Source organism: Salmo salar, chromosome ssa14, assembly GCF_905237065.1.
Source record: "Salmo salar chromosome ssa14, Ssal_v3.1, whole genome shotgun sequence".
NCBI classification, from domain to species: Eukaryota; Metazoa; Chordata; class Actinopteri; order Salmoniformes; family Salmonidae; genus Salmo; species Salmo salar.
In genome coordinates, this window is record NC_059455.1 from 74,503,103 (window position 1) to 74,530,905 (window position 27,803).

Consider the following 27,803-nt stretch of genomic DNA (forward strand, 5'->3'; position numbering starts at 1 on the left):
TTTTAAAAAATGGCATACAAAGAACATACAAAAAGACAATCAATGTTCCGCCCCAACATTCTGATTCAGTGTTCCGCCACAACATTCTGATTCAGTGTTCCGCCACAACATTCTGATTCAGTGTTCCGCCACAACATTCTGATTCAGTGTTCCGCCACAACATTCTGATTCAATGTTCCGCCACAACATTCTGATTCAGTGTTCCGCCACAACATTCTGATTCAATGTTCCGCCCCAACATTCTGATTCAGTGTTCCGCCCCAACATTCTGATTCAGTGTTCCGCCCCAACATTCTGATTCAGTGTTCCGCCACAACATTCTGATTCAATGTTCCGCCACAACATTCTGATTCAGTGTTCCGCCACAACATTCTGATTCAGTGTTCCGCCACAACATTCTGATTCAATGTTCCGCCACAACATTCTGATTCAGTGTTCTGCCACAACATTCTGATTCAATGTTCCGCCACAACATTCTGATTCAGTGTTCCGCCACAACATTCTGATTCAATGTTCCGCCACAACATTCTGATTCAATGTTCCGCCACAACATTCTGATTCAGTGTTCCGCCCCAACATTCTGATTCAGTGTTCCGCCCCAACATTCTGATTCAGTGTTCCGCCACAACATTCTGATTCAGTGTTCCGCCACAACATTCTGATTCAGTGTTCCGCCACAACATTCTGATTCAGTGTTCCGCCACAACATTCTGATTCAGTGTTCCGCCACAACATTCTGATTCAGTGTTCCGCCACAACATTCTGATTCAGTGTTCCGCCACAACATTCTGATTCAGTGTTCCGCCACAACATTCTGATTCAGTGTTCCGCCCCAACATTCTGATTCAGTGTTCCGCCACAACATTCTGATTCAGTGTTCCGCCACAACATTCTGATTCAGTGTTCCGCCACAACATTCTGATTCAGTGTTCCACCACAATGGTCCTAAAGCTCCAGGAATGGAACATTTTAACATATTGTCATATCTGACAGTTCCTTGGCATGGATGGGAATAGTTTTGGAATGAACCCTATTCCTCTGTTCCGGTCTTTTCTTCTCCTTAGTTCCGTAGCATTCTGCATAATAGGATTGGTTTGGTTGGACCAGTTTGACAAGCAGAGAGAGGTTGAGCAGGGGTTTTCAACCGGTGGTCTGCAGTGGTCCGCAAATTTGTATTCTTTGTAGGGATTTTTTTCTTCCAAAAAGAATAACAGTTGGGAGTATTAATGGTATTATAAGCAATTTTACATTACATTTCACAATGCAAACTGTTAATAATAATATTAATAATAGGCCTTTATTCTTTTACATTCAGTGATAAAATCTACTCTGAATTTGTCTTCAATAACTTTTGACGGTGATTTGGTGGTCTCTGGAACGGAAGATTGTGAACCGTTGAGTTAGAGGTAGACCACATCCACTCTGGATGACACACTCACACCCATGCACACATAGCATGCTGCTCTTCCCTGTGGCTCAGTTGGTAGAGCATGGTGTGTGCAACGCCAGGGTTGTGGGTTCGATTCCCACGGGGGGCCAGTACAACAACAACAAAAAAAAATGCATGTATTCACTACTGTAAGTCGCTCTGGATAAGAGCGTCTGCTAAATGACTAAAATGTAAAAAAAAATGTAAAAATGCTCCAGTCTCCCCTGGTCTCACAGGCTCCAACTTGTCCTCTGTGTGTTTTCAATGTCTTTATTTACCCCCAGCTGTCGATGGTAATGTTGGGGAATGATCTAAAGACCTGTTAGGGTGACAGTTCCCTGCAGAGGGAGAGGGAGGGAGAGAGAGGGAGAGCGAGTGAGAGAGAGAGAGAAGGGAAAAAGGGAAAGAGAGCCCTTGGAGCTGTGTGGCTCTCTGTTCTGCCTGCCTGTCATAATAATGGCTAAACTACTCTCAGAGCAGGACAGAAGCTACTAACACACACACACACACACACACACACACACACACACACACACGTACACACACACACACACACAGACACACGTACACAAACACAGACACACGTACACACACACACACACACACACACGTACACACACACACACACACAGACAGACACACAGACACACGTACACACACACACACACACACACACACACACACACACACACACACTGCTATCACACAGTCCATAATGTGATTTGTCAACGTTCTACAACATGAAAGCGACTCACTTCTAATAGTGGTAGAAATGAAATGCAGGAGGTCAGTGTGGGTCAGCACACAGAGAGGTGTGACGGAAAATGGATTTGATTATGTTAAACGATGAAGGGATGCCTTTTTCTCTTTCTTTTTCCTTTCGTAATCCCTCGTTTACCTGATTGAGTTGTTTTGTCTCTTTTGTTAGTGAATCATTGTTTTTTCAAGTGTCTTTCAAGTCGCTTATCTGGCTGTCAGAAGGCCAACTGCTGTGTGTGTGTGTGTGTGTGTGTGTGTGTGTGTGTGTGTGTGTGTGTGTGTGTGTGTGTGTGTGTGTGTGTGTGTGTGTGTGTGTGTGTGTGTGTGTGTGTGTGTGTGTGTGTGTGTGTGTGTGTGTGTGTGTGTGTGTGTGTGCGTCCGTGAGCGAGTGAGTGAGTGGGTGTGTGTGTGTGTGTGTAGAGAGATTAAAATCCTCTGCTATTTAAAAGGTCAGATTTAAAATGATCTCATCTGCGTATTCTAAATGAAGGCTTGTTGGTTGTGTGGTTTGTGATTGACCTGTGTCTCTGTACTGCAACACTTTTGAACCCTGTTTAAGGTCTCTGGACTGAGATGTTGGTGTGAAAAGATAGATTTGATTGATTATGAGTATTGAAGAATACCAGTGTGTCTTTCTGAACTGTTCTCCAACTCTCTGACATAGTCAGACAGTAGTGTTGTGTTCTCATCTCTCCACTGCAAAGACAGAGACACAGGTCAATCACAAACCACACAACCAACAAGCCTTCATTTAGAATACTCAGATGAGATCATTTTAAATCTGACCTTTTAAATAGCAGAGGATTTTAATCTCTCTACACCCACACTCAGGCAACTCCTGTCTGACTACATTTTAGACACAGAATGCATGTTAATGGGCTTGATGAGTTGGAAGATGGAAGATAAGACTGTCATTATATACACAGAAACAAAAGTGAGGTTGTGAATAATGTAAATATGTAGGATCTACCTCTCTTCTTCTTTACCTCTCTACCTCTCTTCTTTATCGCTCTATCTCTATTCCTCTCTACCTCTCTTCTTCTTCACCTCTCTACCTCTACTCCTTTCTACCTCTATTCCTCTCTACCTCTCTTCTTCTTTACCTCTGTTTCTATTCCTCTCTACATCTATTCCTCTCTACCTCTCTTCTTCTTTACCTCTCTACCTCTATTCCTCTCTACCTCGCTTCTTCTTTACCTCTCCACCTCTATTCCTCTCTACCTCTCTAGTTCTTTACCTCTCCAGCTCTATTCCTCTCTACCGCTTCTTCTTTACCTCTCTGCCTCTATTCCTCTTTACCTCTATTCCTCTCTACCTCTATTCCTCTCTACCTATTCCTCTCTACCTCTCTTCTTCTTTACCTCTCTACCTCTCTTCCTCTCTACCTCTATTCCTCTCCACCTCTCTTCTTCTTCACCTCTACCTATATTCCTCTCTACCTCTCTCATTCTTTACCTCTCTTCTTCTTTACCCCTCTACCTCTTTTCCTCTTTACCTCTCTACCTCTCTTCTTCTTTACCTCTCTATCTCTATTCCTCTCTCTCTCTTCTTCTTTACCTCTCTACCTCTATTCCTCTCTTCCTCTATAACTCTCTTCCTCTCTACCTCTTTTTCTTTACCTCTCTGTCTCTATTCCTCTCTATGTCTATTCCTCTCTTACCTCTTCTTCTTTACCTCTCTACCTCTCTTCCTCTGTACCTCTGTACCTCTATTCCTCTCTACCTCTCTTCCTCCCTACCTCTTCTTCTTTACCTCTCTTCTTCTTTACCTCTCTACCTCTCTTCCTCTCTACCTCTATTCCTCTCTACCTCTATTCTTCTTTACCTCTCTGCCTCTATTCCTCTTTACCTCTACTCCTCTCTACCTCTGTTCCTCTCTACCTCTCTACTTCTTTACCTCTCCACCTCTATTCCTCTCTACCTCTTCTTCTTTACCTCTCTGCCTCTATTCCTCTTTATCTCTCTTCCTCTCTACTTCTTTTCCTCTCTACCTCGCTTCTTCTTTACCCCTCTATCACTTTTCCTCTTTACCTCTATTCCTCTCTACCTCTCTTGTTCTTTACCTCTACCTATATTCCTCTCTACCTCACTTCTTCTTTACCTCTCTACCTCTTTTCCTCTCTACCTATTCCTCTCTACCTCTCTTGTTCTTTAACTCAACCTCGCTTCCTCTCTACCTCTATTCCTCTCTACCTCTGTTCCTCTTTACTTCTATTCCTCTCTACATCTCTTCTTCTTTACCTATATTCCTCTATTCCTCTCTACCTCTCTTCTTCTTTACCTCTACCTATATTCCTCTCTACCTCTATTGCTCTCTACCGCTCTTATTCTTTACCTCTATTCCTCTTTTCCTCTCTACCTCTCTTCTTCTTTACCTCTACCTCTATTCCTCTCTATCTCTCTTCTTTACCTCTCTACTTCTATTCCCCTCTACCTCTATTCCTCTTTACCTCTCTTCTTCTTTACCTCTCTATCTCTATTCTTCTTTACCTCTCTTCTTCATTACCTCTCTGCCTCTTTTCCTCTATTCCTCTAATCCTCTCTACCTCTCTAGTTCTTTACCTCTCCACCTCTCTTCCTCTCTACCACTTCTTCTTTACCTCTCTGCCTCTATTCCTCTTTACCTCTATTCCTCTCTACCTCTATTCCTCTCTACCTATTCCTCTCTACCTCTCTTCTTCTTTACCTCTCTACCCCTCTTCCTCTCTACCTCTATTCCCCTCTACCTCTCTACTTCTTTACCCCTCTACCTCTATTCCTCTCTATCTCTCTTCTTCTTTTTCTCTCTTCTTTACCTCTCTACTTCTATTCCCCTCTACCTCTATTCCTCTTTACCTCTCTTCTTCTTTACCTCTCTACCTCTATTCCTCTTTACCTCTCTTCTTCTTTACCTCTCTTCTTCATTACCTCTCTGCCTCTTTTCCTCTCTACCTCTATTCCTCTCTACCTCGCTTCTTCTTTACCTCTCCACCTCTAATCCTCTCTATCTCTCTAGTTCTTTACCTCTCCACCTCTATTCCTCTCTACCGCTTCTTCTTTACCTCTCTGCCTCTATTCCTCTTTACCTCTATTTCTCTCTACCTCTATTCCTCTCTACCTATTCCTCTCTACCTCTCTTCTTCTTTACCTCTACCTATATTCCTCTACCTCTATTCCTCTCCACCTCTCTTCTTCTTTACCTCTACCTATATTCCTCTCTACCTCTATCCCCCTCTACCTCTCTTATTCTTTACCTCTCTTCTTCTTTACCCCTCTACCTTTTTTCCTCTTTACCTCTCTACCTCTCTTCTTCTTTACCTCTCTACCTCTATTCCTCACTACCTCTCTTCTTCTTTACCTATATCCCTCTATTCCTCTCTACCTCTATTCCTCTCTACCGCTCTTATTCTTTACCTCTATTCCTCTTTTCCTCTCTACCTCTCTTCTTCTTTACCTCTACCTCTATTCCTCTCTCTCTCTTCTTCTTTTTCTCTCTTCTTTACCGCTCTACTTCTATTCCCCTCTACCTCAATTCCTCTTTACCTCTCTTCTTCTTTACCTCTCTACTTCTATTCCTCTTTACCTCTCTTCTTCTTTACCTCTCTTCTTCATTACCTCTCTGCCTCTTTTCCTCTCTACCTCTCTTCTTCTTTACCTCTCTTCTTCTTTACCTCTCTACCTCTCTTCTTCTTTACCTCTCTTCTTCTTTACCTCTCTACCTCTGGTTGTAGTGAATGCTCAGGCAACATAAAGCACCTTGATCACAGGGGTGGGCAGGAGTGTGGAAGAGGGGTGGTGGGTAGAGAGAGAACGAGGCTGAGAGAGAGGTAAAGCGAAGGGGTTGGGTGGATTGGGTAAATAATTGATGTTCGGCACTTTCATTTTTTAATCTGTAAATGAGACAGCCCTTAAGATGCCTCCAGGTTCCTGGACTCGGCGTGTTTGACACCCTGTTGGTGTTAGTGTTTATGTGTATGTGTGTGTTTGTGTTTGTGTGTGTCACCCTATCTCTCCTCCCATTAAGATAACAAGATGGAGGATAATGATCCAGTTAAGATGTATAGGTAATCAGAAGAAAGAGTGTCTGTCATGTCTGTCTCCCAGGTGGATCACACCATATCCCCTGAGTGGTGTGTGTGTATGTGTCCATGCTTGCGTCCATGTGTGTGTATGTGTCCATGCTTGTGTCCGTGTGTGTGTGCGTGGGGGGGAGGGGGTCTTATCTCCCCATTAGCTCAGAGACAGAGAGAATCATAGAGAGAGACACAGAGAGTCAGTAGACCAGACAAGGCTCAATATCCACTCCTATCATGTCCCCAGATCAAACTTATAATTTATTTAGTCAGCAGAGCAGAGCCCCCCAGCTGGTGTGCGTCTGTGTGTGTGTTAGAGCTGGGCGATATGAAGCTGGGCAAAATGTTCTTTAATCCATATTGCAATAAATTGACACTTTTCATATCGCGATATATAAATGTTTTATTTTTCATTCAATTTTTTTTAATCCCACTTTGTAACACAACAAAATGTGGACAACGTCAAGGGTTGTGAATACTTTCTGAAGATAATGAATATTATTGAAGTGGGAACTCAAAACACAGCTAGATTGCTAACTCTTATAGTGTTTCTAAATAGATTAATCAATTAGCCTACATGGCTATCAGTAAATGTAGGTGTGACGTCCTGACCAGTATAGGGGTTATTTGTTATTGTAGTTTGGTCAGGACGTGGCAGGGGGTGTTTGTTTTATGTGGTTCAGGGTGTGTTTTGTGTATGTGTTTAGGTAGAGGGGTATTTGATTTATTAGTCCGGGGTTTGTTAGTCATTGTTCTATGTTAGTATATTTCTATGTTCTATCTAGTTTTTTGTATTTCTATGTTTAGTTAATTGGGGTTGGACCTTCAATTGGAGGCAGCTGGTTATTGTTGCCTCTGATTGAGGGTCCTATAATTAGGAGTTTGTTTTTCATGGGTTTTTGTGGGAGATTGTTCTTGTTTAGCTATTTTGCCTGACAAGACTGTCAAGTTCGTTTTGTTTTGTATACGTTGTATGTGTTTCCCTTCTTCACCATAATAAAAAGAAGATGAGTGTACATTTTCCCGCTGCGTCTTGGTCTCTACTCTACGACACCCGTGACAGTAGGCTAATGTCCTACAAAAACTTTCCAGCACTTGGCCTAGGCTACTTGATGTTGTCCTATTCACTGAAAGTGGCACGCTCCACTCCGTGGGCGCATCAAAACAATACTAAAGTGGTGCCATGAACTCAATATTAAGAGGTGAGAAATACAGTATATACTCACATTCCTCTCCTCCCTCTCTCGGTGTCAGTAATTTTTGGTTTATCATCACCTGCTGGTGATCAGGTAAACATCTGCTGGCAATCAAGCAAACACCTTCTGGCAATCAGGCAAACACCTCCTGGCGATCAGGAAAACACCTGCTGGCGATCAGGTAAACACTGCTGGCGATCAGGTAAACACTGCTGGCGATCAGGCAAACACCTGCTGGCGATCAGGTAAACACTGCTGGCGATCAGGTAAACACTGGCGACCGTCAAGGCGACCGTCAAGAGGTTAAACAATCTCTCCAGAAATACGTTTCTCACCGTTGCCGCCTGTTATAGACCCCCATCAGCTCCCAGCTGTGCCCTGGACACCATATGTGAATTGATTGCCCCTCATCTATCTTCAGAGTTCGTTCTGTTAGGTGACCTTAATTGGGATATGCTTAACACCCTAAGCTAGATGCCCTCACACAAATCATCAAGGAACCCACCAGGTACAACCTGTCGTGTCTTTGGGGTACCATTAAACTGAAGACATGTTTATCAATTAACTCCCTGTAATAATTATCACGTGATTAAACTGATTAATCGTTTAATTGTAATTAACTAGGAGATCGGGGCACCAAGGAAAATATTCAGATTACAAAGTTATAATTTTCCTAATATAACTTTCCTATATTATAACATTATATATTATATTCTATTATAGTATAGGCCGATTATCTTCTGGTTTAAATGGTGTATTTTACCTCGCGTCCAGTCTCATTCCAAATGTCGTAAATTGTTGTATCTGCATGAACCCAGCCTTTACTAAGAGTCATCCATACATCAATTGTCTTAAAATCATTTATTTACTAAACTAAGTAATTCACAGAAAGTATACAAACAGTAATTATCATCACAAAGAATTGGTAGAGTAATGTGCCCTAGTGGCTAACAGGCATGGCTGGTGTCTTGTTCAACAATGGGTCATAAAAGTTCAGCTGAGGAGGTACACAGAGTTCATTAATATTAACAATTGATATGCTAATCCTTTGCACATGAACGCTCACTCATTCGGGAACAATTGCAATCAATATATATTTACGCTCAGTGTGTCGTCGGGATCCTTGTTGGAGCGTCGTTCTGTTGGAGAGTTTTGTCCGCGTTCTCTCTCTCTCTCTCTCTCGGTTAGAATGGATCTTTCAAAGCGACATTCATTAATGTCGTTATAGAATGGATGTTTCGTCGGTCTTCGCGTTCAATGATATAATTTCTAGCTGCAGACTATTAATTAATATCAAACACTTGTTCTTATTCTGTCGGTATCAATAGTCTAAAAGTTAACCACGTGGTATGGTTCACTTTCAGTAGATGGATTGGATGGTCAAACCTATTGGCCAACTCGCAATGGAGTGGAGGCCTGGTCTGAAGAAAGTAAATCAGGGTGGAGTTTTATAGTGAACATAGAACAGGCTTGTCACATGACGCCTGGTCCTGTCTGTGTCCCTGGGGGCGTGCCGATGACTGAGTTAAGCTTGGTACAGAAATACAATTCTATCACATTAACATCAGTACATAGCATCTCAATGTATTACAAATAGCTTTATCCTTATTAATACATTCTATACAACCATTTGGATGCAAGTCCCATCGCTGAGGCTATTATATAAACAGTTTTATGGTAATATGGCTATATTGTCTCTTCTGAGTATCACAAAATTGTTCCAAGCGGACCAGTTCGTAGCTGGATTCTTCACCAGTCTTCCATACCTTCTCCAGAACACAAATGTCGCTTGGCTCCCCAATTCTGTGAGTTGGAAGAATTTCCTGTGTCTCTCTATGGGCCATGTGGCAAGAGATTCTCCTCTTAGAGTTTTACAACCCCTTCACACAGGGCCTGGGTGGGGGGAGGTAGGTTGGGGGATGGTGCAAGGGGGAGGGGGTCAACTGTCCTCCCTGTACTCAAAGAGGCCAACGTCATGACAAACCCTAAATCCGTAAACATGGGCACCCTCATAGATATTATCCTGACCAACTTGCCCTCCAAATACACCTCTGCTGTTTTCAATCAGGATCTCAGCGATCACTGCCTCATTGCCTGCATCCGCTATGGGTCCGCGGTCAAACAACCACCCCTCATCACTGTCAAACGCTCCCTAAAACACTTCTGCGAGCAGGCCTTTCTAATCGACCTGGCCCGGGTATCCTGGAAGGATATTGACCTCATCCCGTCAGTCGAAGATGCCTGGTTGTTCTTTAAAAATATTTTCCTCACCATCTTAAATAAGCCTGCCCCTTTCAAAAAAATTACAACTAAGAACAGATATAGCCCTTGGTTCACTCCAGACCTGACTGCCCTTGACCAGCACAAAAACATCCTGTGTCGGACTGCAATAGCTAGGAATAGTGCCCGCGATATGCAACTGTTCATGGAAGTCAGGAACCAATACATGCAGTCAGTCAGGAATGCAAAGGCTAGCTTTTTCAAACAGAAATTTGCATCCTGTAGCTCTAACGCCAAAAAGTTTTGGGACACTGTAAACTCCATGGAGAACAAGAGCACCTCCTCCCAGCTACCCACTGCTCTGAGGCAAGGTAACACGGTCACCACCGATAAATCCATGATAATCGAAAATTTCAATAAGCATTTCTCTACGGCTGGCCATGCTTTCCTCCTGGCTGCCCCGGCCAACAGCTCCGTACCCCCCGCAGCTACTTGCCCGAGCCTCCCCAGTTTCTCCTTCACCCAAATCCAGATTGCAGATGTTCTGAAAGAGCTGCAAAACCTGGACCCGTACAAATCAGCTGGGCTAGACAATCTGGACCCTCTATTTCTAAAACTATCTGCCGCCATTGTTGCAACCCCTATTACCAGCCTGTTCAACCTCTCTTTCGTATCGTCCGAGATCCCTAAAGATTGGAAAGCTGCCGCGGTCATCCCCCTCTTCAAAGTGGGTGACACTAGACCCAAACTGTTATAGACCTATATCCATCCTGCCCTGCCTCTCTAAAGTCTTTGAAAGCCAAGTTAAACAGATCACTGACCATTTTGAATCCCACCGTACCTTCTGTGCAATCCGGTTTCCGAGCTGGTCACGGGTGCACCTCAGCCACGCTCAAGGTACTAAACGATATCATAACCGCCATCGATAAAAGACAGTACTGTGCAGCCGTCTTCATCAACCTGACAAGGCTTTCGACTCTGTCAATCACCGTATTCTTATAGGCAGACTCAATTGCCTTGGTTTCTCAAATGACTGCTTCGCCTGGTTCACTAACTACTTCGCGGACAGAGTTCAGTGTGGGCCTGTTGTCCGGACCTCTGGCAGTCTCTATGGGGGTGCCACAGGGTTCAATTCTTGGGCCGACTCTTTTCTCTGTATATATCAATGATGTCGCTCTTGCTGCGGGTGATTCCCTGATCCAGCACTACGCAAACGACACTATTCTGTATACATCTGGCCCTTCTTTGGACACTGTGTTAACTAACCTCCAAACGAGCTTCAATGCCATACAACACTCCTTCCGTGGCCTCCAACTGCTCTTAACCTCTTGGGGCTAGGTGGGACGCTAGCGTGCCACCCGTGGTGCACTCCATCAACAGCAGGTGCATTTCAAGAGCGGCAAATTTGAATCCAAATAAATGTCAAAATTCAAATTTTTCAAAAATACAACTATGTTACACCATTTGAAAGATAAACATCTCCTTAATCTAACCACGTTTTACGATTTCAAAAAGGTTTTACGGCGAAAGCATAAATTTAGAGTATGTTAGGACAGTACATTTACAAGAGTTGTGTGTAATGTTTTGTCAAGTCAAAGACAGGGTCACCAAAACCATAAAACCAGCTAAAATGATACACTAACCTTTTACAATCTCCATCAGATGACACTCCTAGGACATTATGTTAGACAATGCATGCATTTTTAGTTCTATCAAGTTCATATTTATATACAAAAACAGCGTTTTACTATGGCATTGATGTTGAGGAAATCGTTTCCCTCCAATAACCGGCAGTCAAGTCAGCGTCACAAATTAAATAATTAAAATTAGAAAACATTGGTAAAATATTATATTGTCATTTAAAGAATTATAGATTTACATCTTTTGAACGCAATCAACTTGCCAGATTTAAAAATAACCTTACTGGGAAATCACACTTTGCAATAATCTGAGCACTGTGCCCAGAAAAATACGCGTTGCGATACAGACTAGACGTCATGTTGGGGAGATCTAAAATCGAAAATACTATGTAAATAATCCATTACCTTTGATTCTCTTCATCAGATGTCACTTCCAGGTATCACAGGTCCATAACGAATGTAGTTTTGTTCAAAAAAGCTCATCATTTATGTCCAAAAATCTCCGTCTCGTTAGCACATGATGTAAGCCAGCCGGACTTCTCGTCATGAACGAGGGGAAAAAATATATTTCCGTTCGTTCAAACATGTCAAACGTTGTATAGCATAAATCATTAGGGCCTTTTTAACCAGAACATGAATAATATTCAAGGTGGACGAATGCATAGCCTTTTATAACGTATTGGAACGAGGGTACCCAACATGAAGTAGCGCGCCAGGTGTCTAATGGGACATCACCGTTCCATGGCTCTTGTTCGGTCAGATCTCCCTCCAGAAGACTCAAAACACTTTGTAAAGGCTGGTGACATCTAGTGGAAGCAATAGGAAGTGCCAAAATATTCCTAAACCCCTGTGTTTTTCAATGGGATAGGTTTAAACTCAATACAACACATCAGGTATCCACTTCCTGTCAGAAAATGTCTCAGGGTTTTGCCTGCCAAATGAGTTCTGTTATACTCACAGACACCATTCAAACAGTTTTGGAAACTTTAGAGTGTTTTCTATCCATATATAATAAGTATATGCATATTCTAGTTACTGGGTAGGATTAGTAACCAGATTAAATCGGGTACATTTTTTTTATCCAGACGTGCAAATGCTGCCCCCTAGACCCAACAGGTTAAACGCTAGTGAAACCAAATGCATGCTCTTCAACTGTTCGCTGCCCGCACCCGCCCGCCTGACTAGCATCACTACCCTGGACGGTTCTGACCTAGAATATGTGGACAACTACAAATACCTAGGTGTCTGGCTAGACTGTAAACTCTCCTTCCAGACTCATATTAATCTCCAATCCAAAATCAAATCTAGAATCGGCTTTCTATTTCGCAACAAAGCCTCCTTCACTCACGCCGCCACTGACTATCCTACCGATCCTCGACTTCGGCGATGTCATCTACAAAATAGCTTCCAATACTCTACTCAGCAAACTAGATGCAGTCTATCACGTTTTGTTACCAAAGCCCCTTATACCACCCACCACTGCGACCTGGATGCTCTAGTCGGCTGGCCCTCGCTAGGTATTCGTCGCCAGACCCACTGGCTCCAGGTCATCTATAAGTCTATGCTAGATAAAGCTTCGGGTTATCTCAGCTCGCTGGGACGATAACAACACCCACCCGTAGTACGCGCTCCAGCAGGTATATCTCACTGGTCATCCCCAAAGCCAACATCTCCTTTGGCCGCCTTTCCTTCCAGTTCTCTGCTGCCAGTGACTGGAACGAATTGCAAAAATCGCTGAAGCTGGAGACTTGTATTTCCCTCACTAACTTTAACATCAGCTATCTGAGCAGCGGTGCAGCTGTACATAGTCCATCTGTAAATAGCCCACCCAATCTACCTACCTTATCCCCATATTGTTTTTATTAACTTTTCTGCTCTTTTGCACACCAGTATCTCTACTTGCACATCATCGTCTGCTCATTTATCACTCCAGTGTTAATCTGCTAAATTGTAATTATTTCACTACTATGGCCTATTTATTGCCTACCTTCTCACGCGATTTGCACACACTGTATATAGACATATTTTTTCTATTGTGTTATTGACTGTACGCTTGTTTATTCCATGTGTAACTCTGTGTTGTTGTTTGTGTCGCACTGCTTTGCTTTATCTTGGCCAGGTCGCAGTTGTGAATGAGAACTTGTTCTCAACTAGCTTACCTGGTTAAATAAAGGTGAAGGGAAAAAAAGAAGGTAAATGCCTTCTGGCGATCAGGCAAACACCAGCTGCTGGTGATCAGGTAAACACCTGCTGGCGATCAGGTAAACACCTGCTGGTAAAATGCCCTGCTTAAGGGTGTGCTGTGATATCTTGTTCAAACAGAGTCGACAAGCATCATATGGGAAATATCACATGGACACCACTGTCACAGGAGAGAGAGAATCAGGTAGAGAGAGAGAGAGAATTAGGTAGAGAGAGAGAGAGATTATAAGGTAGAGAGATAGAGTAAGGTACAGACAGAGAGAATCAGGTAGAGAGAGAGAGAGTAAGGGAGAGTGAGAGAGAATCAGGTAGAGAGAGAAAGAGAATAAGGTAGAGTTAGAGAGAATCAGGTAGAGAGAGAGAATAAGGTAGGTAGAGAGAATCAGGTAGAGAGAGAGAATACGGTAGGTAGAGAGAGAATACGGTAGGTAGAGAGAGAGAATCAGGTAGAGAGAGAGAGAGAGAGAGAGAGAGAGAATAAGGTAGACAGAGAGAATAAGGTAGAGAGAGAGAGAGAAAATAAGGTAGAGTGAGAGAGAATCAGTTAAAGAGAGAGAGAGAGAATAAGGTAGAGAGAGAGAATCAGGTAGAGAGAGAGAGAGAGATAATAAGGGAGGGACAGTGTCTGACAGACCAATCAACCTGCACATGTCCTCTACTGTATTGTTATTGTTCAATGTATGGTTATTTTGACCCTTGGTTATTGTTGTTAGTGTTGTCCCGTTGACAATTTTGATTCTTATTATTTTCATATTGTAAATATCCAAAGTAAGCTTTGGCAATATGTACATTGTTACGTCATGCAAATAAAGCAAATTGAATTGAATTGAATTGAAAATTGAATAAGGTAGAGAGAGAAGGAATCAGGTAGAATGAGAGAGAAAATATGGTAGAGAGAGAGAGAGAGAGAGAATAAGGTAGGTAGAGAGAATCAGGTAGAGAGAGAGCGAGAGAGAGAGAAAGAGCAATTAAGTTTTGGAAACATCTAAAATACATAGACCCCCTCTCATATCATTACCAAGCGCTGCAATGACAAGACCTGAGCAAGGAAAAGAGTCACTTCATCCAGCTGGTCCCAGAGTTCACTAACACACTAAAGCCTCAGGACCAGAACATCCAATCAATCAGAATAAACCAAATTACAACACAGTCAAAACAAAACTACATTACCTATTGAGAAGCAAAAGCACAAAGCAAACTGCAGTGCTATCTGGCCCTAAATCGACAGTACACCATGGCAAACTATTGGTTACTGATCAAAACATTAGAAAAACCTTGACAAAGTACAGGCTCAGTGAGCACAACCTTGCCATTGAGAAGGTTAGACAAGGTTAGCTCGCTGTTGAGAAAAGGCTGTGCAACCACTGCACCACAGCAGAACCCGAGACAGAGCTGCATTTCCTGACGAAATGTAAAACATATAAAACAATTAGAGAGTGTCATTTCCCCAAATTTGAAACCCTTATTCAGACAGTGTCTGACTGACCAACCAACCTGCACAAGTCCTCTATGCCATTGTTATTGTCCATTGTATGGTTATTTTTACCCTTGATTATTGTTGTTACTGATTGTCCCGTTGACAATGTTGATTATTATTATTTTAATTATGCTAATATTGTACATTTGTTACTTAATCTCCAAAGTACGCTTTGGCAATATGTACATTGTTAAGTCATGCCAATAAAGCAAATTGAATTGAGAGCGAGAGAAACAGGTAGAGAGACCGTGAGAGAGAGTGAGAGAGAGAGAATCAGGTAGGTAGAGAGAGCTAGAGAATCAGGTAGGTAGAGAGAGTGAGAGAGAGAGAGAGTGAGAGAGAGAGAATCAGGTAGAGAGAGAGAATCAAGTAGAGAGAGAGAGAGAATCAGGTAAGTAGAGAGAGCGAGAGAAAGAGCAATTCAGTTTTGGAAACATCTAAAATACATAGACCCCCTCTCATATCATTACCACGCCCTGCAATGACAAGAGTTGAGCTGAAAAGAGTCCCCTCATCCAGCTGGTCCCAGGGCTGAGTTCACAAACCTGTTCTACTAAAACACTGAAGCCTCAGGACCGGCACATCCAATCAATCAGAATAAACCAAATTACAACACAGTCAAAACAAAACTACATTACCTATTGAGAAGCAAAAGCACAAAGCAAACTGCACTAGAGAGACAGGTAGAGAGAGAGTGAGAGAGAGAGAGTGTGTGAGAGAGAGAGAGAATCAGGTAGGTAGGTAGAGAGAGAGAGAGAGAATCAGGTAGAGAGAGAGAGAGAGAGAATCAGGTTGGTAGAGAGAGAGGGAGAGAATCTATCGTGGGATATGCGTCAACAGCAACCTTGGGAAAATCCTCTGCATTATCATTAACAGCAGACTTGTACATTTCCTCAGTGAAAACAATGTAGTGAGCAAATGGCAAATTGGCTTTTTACCAAATTACTGTACGAGACGTATTCACCCTGAACACCCTAATTGACCAACAAACAAACCAAAACAAAGGCAAAGTCTTGTCATGCTTTGTTGATTTTTTTTATTTTTATATATATATATTGGCATGAGGGTCTGCTATACAAATGAATGGAAAGCGGTGTCGGGTTAAAAACATACAACATTATAAAATCTATGTACACAAAGAAGTGTGCGGTTAAAATTGACAAAAAAACACACATTTGGGCCTGTAGGACCTGCCTTGTTGATAGTGTTGTTAAGAAGGCTTCTCCCCATCTTAGCTACTACTGCATCAATATGTTTTGACCATAACAGTTTACAATCTAGTGTTACTCCAAGCAGTTTAGTCATCTCAACTTGCACAATTTCCACATTATTTATTACAAGATTTAGTTGAGGTTTAGGGTTCAGTGAGTGTTTTGTTCCAAATACAATGCTTTTAGTTTTAGAAATATTTAGGGCTAACTTATTCCTTGCCACCCACTCTGAAACTAACTGCAGCTCTTTGTTGAGTGTTGCAGTCATTTCAGTCGCTGTAGTAGCTGACGTGTATAGTGTTGAGTCATCCGCATACATAGAAACTCTGGCTTTACTCAGTCAGTGGCATGTCGTTAGTAAAAATGTTAAAAAGCAAGGGGCCTAAACAGCTACCCTGGGGAATTCCTGATTCTAACTGGATTATATTTGATAGGCTTCCGTTAAAGAACACCCTCTGTGTTCTGTTAGACAAGTAACTCTTTATCCACATTATAGCAGGAGGTGTAAAGCAGTAGACTTACTCATGTTATTTACATTGGAGATGATTGTGCAGAGTTTTTATTTTTATTACCTAGGCAAGTTAGTTAAGAACAAATTCTTATTTTCAATGATGGCCTAGGAACAGTGGGTTAACACACCGCCTCAGTGCTAACAGTGTAACTCTGGTTTATAGGCTCATGATTACTGCTTACAATAGCTGTAGGATAAACAGATGTATTCGGTGCAGTTAGGGGTACATAAATTAAATTACTTACATTGTGTTTGCCAATGCCCCTAAGATCATGTACATTTGATGCAGCATTATGACGACTCATTATCACAATTTGTCGGGATTATCTGAGCTGGTCTTTGATCATTTACCAGTCATTGTTTCAACGCAGCCTTGAAATGCGTGGACAGAGTAGAGTCCAGGAGCCAAGATGATTTGGATGGACTCCGTCATTCCTCTCAGGCAGCCTCACTGTCTGGTGAGGCTGGGAGCTCCGAGGATCTGAACCCGAGGTAGAAGCCACCGGAGAGGGAGACAGAGCCGAGGACGAAGACGCAGGTACCTCCGGAGCCGATCTTGATTGGGAAGCCACCAAGGAAGAAGGCACCGGAACCTCTGGATCCAGGGCGGCAAAGCTGTTTCTGGTCTGTGTCAGTTCCGGGCTCAACATCTCCATGGAGACCGCCGTTGCCAGAGGACGCCTTCTTCGACCTCCACGGCAAGTGACGTAACCCATGGCTGGTTGGTTTGGTCGAGATCAGCTCCATTCTGCAGGGAAGGGGGAGACCCATTCAGGGATGGAGCCCTGCCTAGCATGGACCAGTCGGCTGTGGAGAGCCGACACGGCGGCGAAAAATAAAAAGTAGGTGGGCGTGAGTTCCCCAGTAGCTTATGTAGGTTTGCTACTTGCTTGCTAAGAGTAGCTACTTCGATCCTGTAGTCCTCCACAAGCAAGCAGTTGCTACATTGAAAGTCAACGCGGTCCACATTGTCCCGGAACAAAGCAAAGTAAACACAGCTTCTGCAACGTTGGAATCGTTCAATAGCGGCTTTGAGACCGCCGAGCCAGCTAGGCTAGCTGGGCTTTCGCGTCTCTCCCCCTTTACGGAATCTGGCAGGGTCCCGGGAGAGATAGCAGTGCTCACAGAAATTTAGCCCAACAGCCGCAGGATTCAAAGTAAAATAAAAGTATATAAAAACACTGTCAGCTTTTAAACCGAGGTCTTTAGTTCAGGTTTTGACATTCGACAGGTTTCAGTTTCAGCGTTCGACAGAGTTCAACAACAACAAACATACATCGTGCTTTGATGACATCAGTGTCGCATTAGCAAGATATTTGCAGTTCTTCATGGCTAGCGTTATATTTTTCAAGAAAACTGCAGTAGAACGGATTATCTAAGCATAACGAGCAGATCAATTTATAGACACAAGATGCTACACCGCAGACCAATCTGAAACTCATCTCTCGGGATGTCCAGCTCATTCATTCTCTCAGCTAATCATGGCTTGCGGGAAGGTTCCTGACTTTTTCTGTGACTAAACCAACTAGGCTCGTAATTTAACAACTTTATTTGTATTTACAGATGGTATACAACTTTGTTATTAAGGCACATGAAAGTTCAAATGTTCCAGAAGGCATTTCTGATGAAAAATGCAATTTGATATTTTTTTTTATAAAGAACGTTAAAATGGCTCTCCTGTGAAGTCGTGACATACGCCTAGTTTCCTGAAACAGGTCACATTTCATTCCACGGGGGCATGGTGTGAGACAGGGATGCAGCTTGAGCCCCATCCTCTTCAACATATATAGTGCATTTGGAAAGTATTCAGACCCCTTGACTTTTTCCACATTTTGTTACGTTACAGCCTTATTCTAAAAAACATGTAATAATGTTTCCCCCTTATCAATCTACACAGTCAACACCCCATAATGACAAAGTGAAAACAGTTTTGTAGACATTTTAGCAAATGTATTAAAAATAAAAAACAGAAATACCTTATTTACATAAGTATTCAGACCCTTTGTTATGAGACTCGAAATTGAGCTCAGGTACATCCTGTTTCCATTGATCATCCTTGAGATGTTTCTACAACTTGATTGGAGTCCACCTGTGGTAAATTAAATTGATTGGTCATGATTTGGAAAGGCAAACACCTGTCTATATAAGGTCCCACAGTTGACAGTGCATGTCAGAGCAAAAACCAAGCTACGAGATCAAAGGAATTGTCCGTAGAGCTCAGAGATAGGATGTGTCGATGCACAGATTTGAGGAAGGGTAGCAAAAAATGTCTGCAGCATTGAAGGTCCCCAAGAACACAGAGGCCTCCATCATTCTTAAATGGAAGAAGTATGGAATCACCAAGACTCTTCCTAGAGCCAAACTGAGCAATCAGGGGAGAAGGGCATTGGTCAGGGAGGTGACCAAGAACCCGATGGTCACTCTGAGAGAGCTCCAGAGTTCCTCTGTGAAGATGGGAGAACCTTACAGAAGGATAACTATCTCTTCAGCACTCCACCAATCAGTCCTCTATGGTAGAGGGCCAGACGGAAGCCACTTCTGGAGTTTTCCAAAAGGCACCTACTTACTTGAAACAAGATTCTCTGGACTGATGAAACCAGGATGAACTCTTTGGCCTGAATGCCAAGAATCACGTCTGAAGGAAACCTGGCACCATCCCTACGGTGAAGCCTGGTGGTGGCAGCATCATGCTGTGGGGATGTTTTTCTGCGGCAGGGACTGGAAGGATAATCAGGATCAAGGGAAACCTGAACGGAGCAAAGTACAGAGAGCTCCTTGATGAAAACCTGATCCAAAGCGCCCAGGAACTCTGACTGGGATCAAGGTTCACCTTCCAACAGGACAACGACCCTAAGCACACAGCCAAGACAACGCAGGAGTGGCTTCGGGACAAGTCTTTCAATGTCCTTGAGTTGCCCAGCCAGAGCCTGGACTTGAACCCGATCTGACATCTCTGGAGAGACCTGAAAAAAGCTGTGCAGCGGTTCTCCCCATCCAACATGACAGAGCTTGAGAGGATCTACAGAGAGGAATGGGAGAAACTGCCCAAATACAGGTGTGCCAAGCTTGTAGCGTCATACCCAAGAAGACTCGAGGCTGTAATCACTGCTAAAGGTGCTTCAACAAAGTACTGAGTAAAGGGTCTGAATGCTTATCTAAATGTCATATTTCAGTTTTTGATGAGGGATTTTTTTTTATTAACAAAATGTGGAAAAGGGGGTCTGAATACTGAAATACTGAAAAGGGTGTCTGAATACTTTCCGAATGCACTGTATATCAGCAAATTGCCGATGTCACTAGAACAGTCTGCCGCACCGGCCTTATTCTACTAGAATCTGAAGTCAAATGTCTGCTGTTTGCGGATGATCTGGTGCTTCTCTCCCCAAACCAAGGTGGTCCTACAGTAGTACCTAGGTCTTCTGCACAGATTCTGTCAGACCTGGGTCCGATAGTACATCTCATTAAGACAAAAATAATGATGTTCCAAGAAAGGTCCAGTTGCCAGGACCACAAATACAAATTCCAACTAAACACCGTTGCCCTGGAGCACACAAAAAACAAAAAATATCTTGGCCTAAAAATCAACGCCACAGGTAACTTCCACAAAGCTGTGAACGATCTGAGAGACAAGGCAAGAGGGCCTTCTACGCCATCAAAAGGAACATAAAATTTGACATACTAATTAGGATCTGTCTAAAAAATACTTGAATTAATTATAGAACCCATTGTGAGGTCTGGGTTCTGCTCACTAACCTATAATTCACAAAATCGGACAAACACCAAATTGAGACTCTACATGCAGAATTCTGCAAAAGATATCCTCCGTGTACAACGGAAAGCACCAAATAATGCATGCAGAGCAGAATTAGGCCAATATCCCTAATTATCAAAATCCAGAAAAGAGACATTGAATTTTACAACCACCTAAAAGGAAGTAATTCCCAAACCTTCCATAACAAAGCCATCACCTACAGAGAGATGAACCTAGAGAAGAGTCCCCTCAGCCAGCTGGTTCTGGGGCTCTGTTCACAAACACAAACAGACCCCACAGAGCCCCAGGACAGCAACACAATTAGACCCAACCAAATCATGAGAAAACAAAAAGTTAATTACTTAAAATTACAAAAAACTAGAATGCTATTTAACCCTAAACAGAGAGTACACAGTGGCAGAATACCTGACCACTGTGACTGACCCAAACTTAAGGAAAGCTTTGACTACATAGAGACTCAGTGAGCATAGCTATTGAGGGAGGCCGCCGTACGCAGATCTGGCTCTCAAGAGAAGACAGGTTATGTGCATACTGCCCACAAAATGAGGTGGAAACTGAGCTTACACAGATTACACAGACCCACAAAGAATTGGAAAACAAATAAAATGTTCATAAACTCCAATATCTGTTGGGTGAAATACCACAGTGTGCCAGCACAGCAGCAAGATTTGTGACCTGTTGCCACAAGAAAAGGCCAACCAGTGAAGAACAAACACCATTGTAAATACAAACCATATTTATGTTTATTTATTTTCCCTTTTGTACTTTAACTATTTACACATCGGTACAACACTATATATAGCCATAATATGACATTTGAAATGTCTCTATTCATTTGGAACTTTGATGAGTGTAGTGTTTACTGTTCATTTTATATTGTTTAATTCACTTTTGTTTTATATCTATTGCACTTGCTTTGGGAATGGAAACATATATTTCCCATGCCAATAAAGCCATTTGAATTTAATTGAAAGAGAGAGCAAGAGAATCAGGTAGGTAGAGTGAGAGAGAATCAAGTAGGTAGAGAGAGAGAGAAAATCAGGTATGTAGAGAGAGATAGAAATCAGTTAGGTAGCGAGAGAGGGAATCAGGTAGAGAGAGAGAATCAGGTATGTAGAAAGAGAGATAAACAGTTAGGACAGCAACACAGAGAGAGAATCAGGTAGGGAGAGAGGGAATCAGGTGGAGAGGGAGAGAGAATCAGGTAGGTTGAGAGAGAGAATCAGGTAGGTAGAATGAGAGCGAGAGATAATCAGGTAGGTAGAGAGAGAGAATAATGTAATTAGAGAGCGAGAGAGAGAGAGAGAGAATAAGGTAAGTAGAGAGAGAGAGAATAAGGTAGGTAGAGAGAGAGAAAGAAAGAGAGAGAATCAGGTAGAAAGAGAAAGAGAGAATCAGGTATGTAGAAAGATAGAATCAGTTAGGTAGGGAGAGGGAATCAGGTAGAGAGAGAGAGAATCAGGTAGGTAGAGAGAGAGAGAATAAGGTAGGTAGAGAGAGAGAAAGAAAGAGAATCAGGTAGAAAGAGAAAGAGAGAATCAGGTATGTAGAAAGATAGAATCAGTTAGGTAGGGAGAGGGAATCAGGTAGAGAGAGAGAGAATCAGGTAGGTAGAGAGAGAGAGAATAAGGTAGGTAGAGAGAGAGAGAATAAGGTAGGTAGAGAGAGAGAAAGAAAGAGAATCAGGTAGAAAGAGAAAGAGAGAATCAGGTATGTAGAAAGATAGAATCAGTTAGGTAGGGAGAGGGAATCAGGTAGAGAGAGAGAGAATCAGGTAGGTAGAGAGAGATAAATAGAGAGAGAGAATCAGGTACTGTAGGTAGAGAAAAAGAGAGAGAGAATCAGGTAGGTAGAAAGAGAGAGATAAAGGATCAGAGAGCGAGAGAATAAGGTAAGTAGAGAGAGAGAGAGAATAAGGTAGGTAGAGATAGATAGAGAGAGAATAAGGTAGGTAGAGAGGGAGAGGAAGAGGAGAGAGGGAGAGAGAGAGAATCAAGTAGGTGAAGAGGGAGAGAGCAGATGTGATGATTAAGTCTGGGTGCGTCGGGGTGTGTGTGTGTGTGTGATAGTGCTTCCCTTGAGGAACACAGAGATGAAGGAGTCACAGCATCTGTTGACTGCTGCTGCTGCTGAGAAATCACTTCACAAAGACTCTGAGGCACACACACATGCACGCACACACACACACCAATGCACGCACACACACACCGCTCCAAGGACTTTTATCCTTTTATCCTGCCCTACATGGTCACAGGGATGGGATTGAATGAATTATTACTACAGTAGCCTTGGGTTCCGCACCCAACCTGAATACATTGTGTGTTGTTTCTGTTTGTGTGTGTGTGTGTGTTATCTATATATTAGAACAGACGTGTATAAGAAGGTACTCTGCTCAGATCAGCTAGGATAAAGACACACACGTGCACGCACAGACACACAGACTCACAGACACACACACATATGTAGATCAGGCAAGAATAAAGGCCTCTATTAAGAAAATGAATAATACCAGTCGAGGGGAGGTGTCCCTGGACTTGTCACATGGTGTTGAAATCCCAGACGTGATTGGCTAGTTGTTGTGGTCGCCACGGCACTGCAGGGCGGGACTGGTATGTTGACGGATGTTTGAGTCTAAAGCGAGATGGGGCTGCTACACACACACACGCTACAGCATCAGCCATTTCAGCCCTGTGCGTACGCCATCTAATCCGTTACCCATCATGCATTCTGCTCCCCTAATGAAAAACGCAAGGTCCCATCTGTCACAGGAGCCTATGGCAAATGGAAGAGAGGGTTCGCCTGAGAGGGCCTGGATGATGGAGGATCATTGAGAAGGACCCCAGAGCCACAACAAATGAATAACAACGGAAACATCTTTAAGGAAGCTACTTGAATTCCTCCTGTTTTCCCTCAAATTCCTCTCATCTCTCTCCCGCTGCTCTCTGTGTTGGTAGGCAAATGATGCTTTTATTGAAACAACTGATACAAAACAGTTACCCCATAGTTGTTTTTGGACATACTGTAGACGTAAACCATAGGGGGGGTCATTCTCCTTCTGTTATAGTCAGTTACACCAGCGTTCTCAGAAAGTCACACCAATTCACTGAACATCACTTAACACGCCATGTTAACATCCTCTACAACGCTTCCCCTTTCCTCCGATTACTCACACACACACACACACACACACACACACACACACACCACAAATGCTTGTTGCTATGACATCCTGAGCTCAATGCAGTCGAGGAAGATTTGTATTTATTAATTGTATTCAACCTTTTATCCAGTGTAACCTTGTTTTACCAGATAGACTGATATCTCTCTCTCTCTCTCTCTCTCTCTCAGGGATTTTTCCGTAGATCCATTCAGAAGAACATGGTGTACACGTGTCACCGGGACAAGAACTGCATTATCAACAAGGTGACCAGGAACCGCTGTCAGTACTGCCGGCTCCAGAAGTGCTTTGGTGTGGGCATGTCCAAAGAGTGTGAGTCTTTCTCTCACACATACACACGCACATTCACACACACACACCACTGTTACTACTGCCGTTTCCAGAAGTGCTTTTCGATGGGAATGTCCAAAGAGTGTTGGTTAGTTTGTCTCAATCCCACATCTCTAATCCCAAACCACGCCACTAGGGAAGTTTCCTGGAATAACAGGAATTGAGGGACCCTAGTCTTGATCAGAGGTCACATGCTACACACACCATCCTATCCATCCTTTAGAGGATTTAATCACACACACACATACACCTACACACATACACACACGTCCACACACATACACATAATCCTATTCCCCTAGTGTAGGTATTCCCAAACTGGGGTGCACAATGACGTCGGGTGTGCACCAAATAAAAATGTGATTCACATTAAAAAATAAATACAAATACAATTCAAACGGTCCATTTATATTTTCCAACGGGGCGGTACATTTGGGTGAGGTTTTTTTCTCGCCTGAGTAGCCTCGTTTCACTGCCAATTTTTTTATTAAACCATCTAGTGTTCAGCCAAATAACAATACAATGTCAAATACAGGTAGCCTAGTCAAATAATTAACATCCAACCACATTAACCATTACTCTCTCACAGGAATTCCACTAGCGGTCCTTATGTAGCCAAATGTAGCTTCTGCTCATGTTGGTATCTGTACTGATGGCGCAAAATCCATGACAGGGAGACATAGTGGAGTGGTAACGCGCGTGCAAGCAGTTGCTCCCGACACCACTTGGGTAAACTGCAGCTTCCACCGAGAGGCTCTTGCTGCCAAGGGAATGCCTGACAGCTTGAAAGACGTTTGGGACAATAAAGTGAAAATGCTTAACTTTTTTCAAGCAAGTGCCCCTGAACTCTCGTGTATTTTCTGCACTATGCAATGATATGGGCAACGACCATGTAACGCTTTTACAACATACACAAGTGCGCTGGTTATCAAGGGGCAATTTTTAAATTGAGAGACGAGCTTAAAGTTTGCATGAAGACGAGTTTCTCACAACACTGGCCTATCTGTGTGATGTTTTTTCTCGCCTGAATGATCTGAATCTAGGATTACAGGGACTCTCCGCAACTATATTCAATGTGCGGGACAAAATTGAGGCTATGATTAAGAAGTTGGAGCTCTTCTCTGTCTGCATTAACAAGGACAACACACAAGTCTTTCCATCATTGTATGATTTTTTGTGTGCAAATGACATCATGTCACGTCCTGACCAGTGAAAGAGGTAATTTGCCATATTAGATTGGTCAGGGCATGGCAGGGGGGTTTGTTTTGTATGTATTTTGGGTTTTCTGTTTCTATGTGGGTTTGTTCTAGTTATCTATTTCTATGTGTTGGTTTCATGTTCGGCCGGGTATGGTTTCCAATCAGAGGCAGGTGTCTTTCGTTGTCTCTGATTGGAAGCCATACTTAGGCAGCCTGTTTTTCCTTTGGGTTGTGGGTAGTTGTTTTCCGTTTTAGTCTTTCTACCTGACGGGACTGTGTTGGTCGTTTTTGTTATTTTGTCAAGTGTCATCATTAAAATATTGAAAATGAGTACTATCCACGCTGTGTCTTGGTCTCCATTCCACGACCCCTGTGACAGAACTACCCACCATAAAAGGACCAAGCAGCGTGAGAGGAGGTACCTGGAGTCATGGACGTGGGAGGAGATCCTTGATGGAAAGGGACCCTGGAGCCAGGCTGGGGAGTACCAGCGCCCGAAGGAGGAACTGGAAGAAGCTAAGAGGGAACAACGGTATTACGAGGCGTTGTATCCTCCAATTGAGGAGGTGAAGAGGCAGCCCCAAAAACAAATTGGGGGGGGGCATAAGGGGAGTTTGGCTAGGTCAGGGGGGAACCCTGACCTAACTTCCCTGGCATTTCGGAGGGAGCCATGGAGTAAACCAGAGCCAGTCGGGGAATCAAGAGCGGATTACGACGCTAGATTCCGGAGAGAGGGACTGGCAGAAAGGGCACGACGGAGCAGACGCACAGAGGGAAGAGCTATGCAGTATGGAGTAATGCGCACTATGTCGCCCATACGCACTCACAGCCCGGTGTGGTCGGTACAGGCTCCTCAACGTTGTCGTGCGACAGTTAGCCGGCAGCCAGGTAAAAGTGCGCCGGCTCAACATATCTGGCCTCCAGTGCGGCTCCTCGGCCCAATATATCCTACGCCTGCTCCACGCACGATACCCCGCATTCTCCAGCACAGCCCAGTTCGTCCTGTGCCAGCGCTTCGCCCTTGCCGGGCTTAAGCCAGCTTCGAGCCAGGACCGGTTATGCAAGCTGTAAGCGTCAGACCTCCAGTGAAAATCCATGGCCCAGTATATCCTACACCTACTCCACGCACGGTACCCCGCATTACCCAGCACAGCCAAGTTCGTCCTGTGCCGCGCTCCGCCCTTGCCGGGCTAACGTCAGCATTGAGCCAGGACGGGTTGTGCTAGCCGCAAGCACCAGACCTCCAGTAAGCCTCCATGGCCCAGTACGTCCGGTGCCGGCCGCGCACTTGTCCCCCAGTGTGCCCTCCGCTTCTCAGTCCGGAGCCTCCAGCGACGCTCCTCAGCCCGGAGCATCCAGTGACGCTTCTCAGCCCGGAGCCTCTAGCGACGCTCCTCAGCCCGGAGCCTCCAGCGACGCTCCTCAGCCCGGAGCCTCCAGCGACGCTCCTCAGCCCGGAGCCTCCAGCGACGCTCCTCAGCCTGGAGCCTCCAGCGACGCTCCTCAGCCCGGAGCCTCCAGCGACGCTCCTCAGCCCGGAGCCTCCAGCGACGCTTCTCAGCCCGGAGCCTCTAGCGACGCTTCTCAGCCCAGAGCCTCCAGCGACACTCATCACTCCGGAGCCTCCAGCAACACTTCTCAGCCCGGAGCCTCCAGCGACGCTCCTCAGCCCGGAGCCTCTAGTGACGCTCATCAGTCCGGAGCCTCCAGCAACGCTTCTCAGCCCGGAGCCTCCGGTGACATTCCTCAGCCCGGAGCCTCCGGCAACGCCTCCCAGTCCAGAGCCTCCGGCGACGCCTCTCAGTCCAGAGCCTTCAGCGGTGGTCTGCAGCCCAGAGCCTGCAGCGGTGGTCTGCAACTCAGAGCCTTCAGCGGTGGTCTGCAGCCCAGAGCCTTCAGCGGTGGTCTGCAGCCCAGAGCCTTCAGCGGTGGTCTGCAGCCCAGAGCCTTCAGCGGTGGTCTGCAACTCAGAGCCTTCAGCGGTGGTCTGCAGCCCAGAGCCTTCAGCGGTGGTCTGCAGCCCAGAGCCTTCAGCGGTGGTCTGCAGCCCAGAGCCTTCAGCGGTGGTCTGCAACCCAGAGCCTTCAGCGGTGGTCGGCAGCGCAGAACCTCTGGTAATGATCCACAGGTCAGGGTTCCAGAAGCAGAGGGATCTGCGGGCAGAACGGGGGCTACGCCCGGAGCCACCTCCGTAGCTGGAGGATTGTCGGAGGGTCTGGGTGTAGCACAGGAGCCGTCATGGACGGTGGCCACCCTCCCTTCCCTCCCTTTTTGTTTAGGGTTGTTTTTATGGGGTTTTGGTTTGGTGCAGTCGGGGTCTGCACCTTCGGGGGGGGGTACTGTCACGTCCTGACCAGTGAAAGAGGTAATTTGCCATATTAGATTGGTCAGGGCGTGGCAGGGGGCTTTGTTTTGTATGTATTTTGGGTTTTCTGTTTCTATGTGGGTTTGTTCTAGTTATCTATTTCTATGTGTTGGTTTCATGTTCGGCTGGGTATGGTTTCCAATCAGAGGCAGGTGTCTTTCGTTGTCTCTGATTGGAAGCCATACTTAGGCAGCCTGTTTTTCCTTTGGGTTGTGGGTAGTTGTTTTCCGTTTTAGTCTTTCTACCTGACGGGACTGTGTTGG

General features: G+C 44.2%; 1 protein-coding gene across 3 annotated transcripts in view; it reads left to right on the forward strand.

Moving 5' to 3' along the window:
* The window catches only part of LOC106570306 (retinoic acid receptor beta), a 283,051-nt gene that overhangs the window by 191,634 nt on the left and 63,614 nt on the right, over positions 1-27,803 (forward strand). For all 3 annotated transcript variants that reach the window (XM_014142481.2, XM_014142480.2, XM_014142482.2), the window contains one exon: positions 23,817-23,958. In XM_014142481.2, coding sequence (XP_013997956.1) covers positions 23,817-23,958 — 142 coding nt within the window. The remainder of the gene's footprint in view (positions 1-23,816; positions 23,959-27,803) is intronic.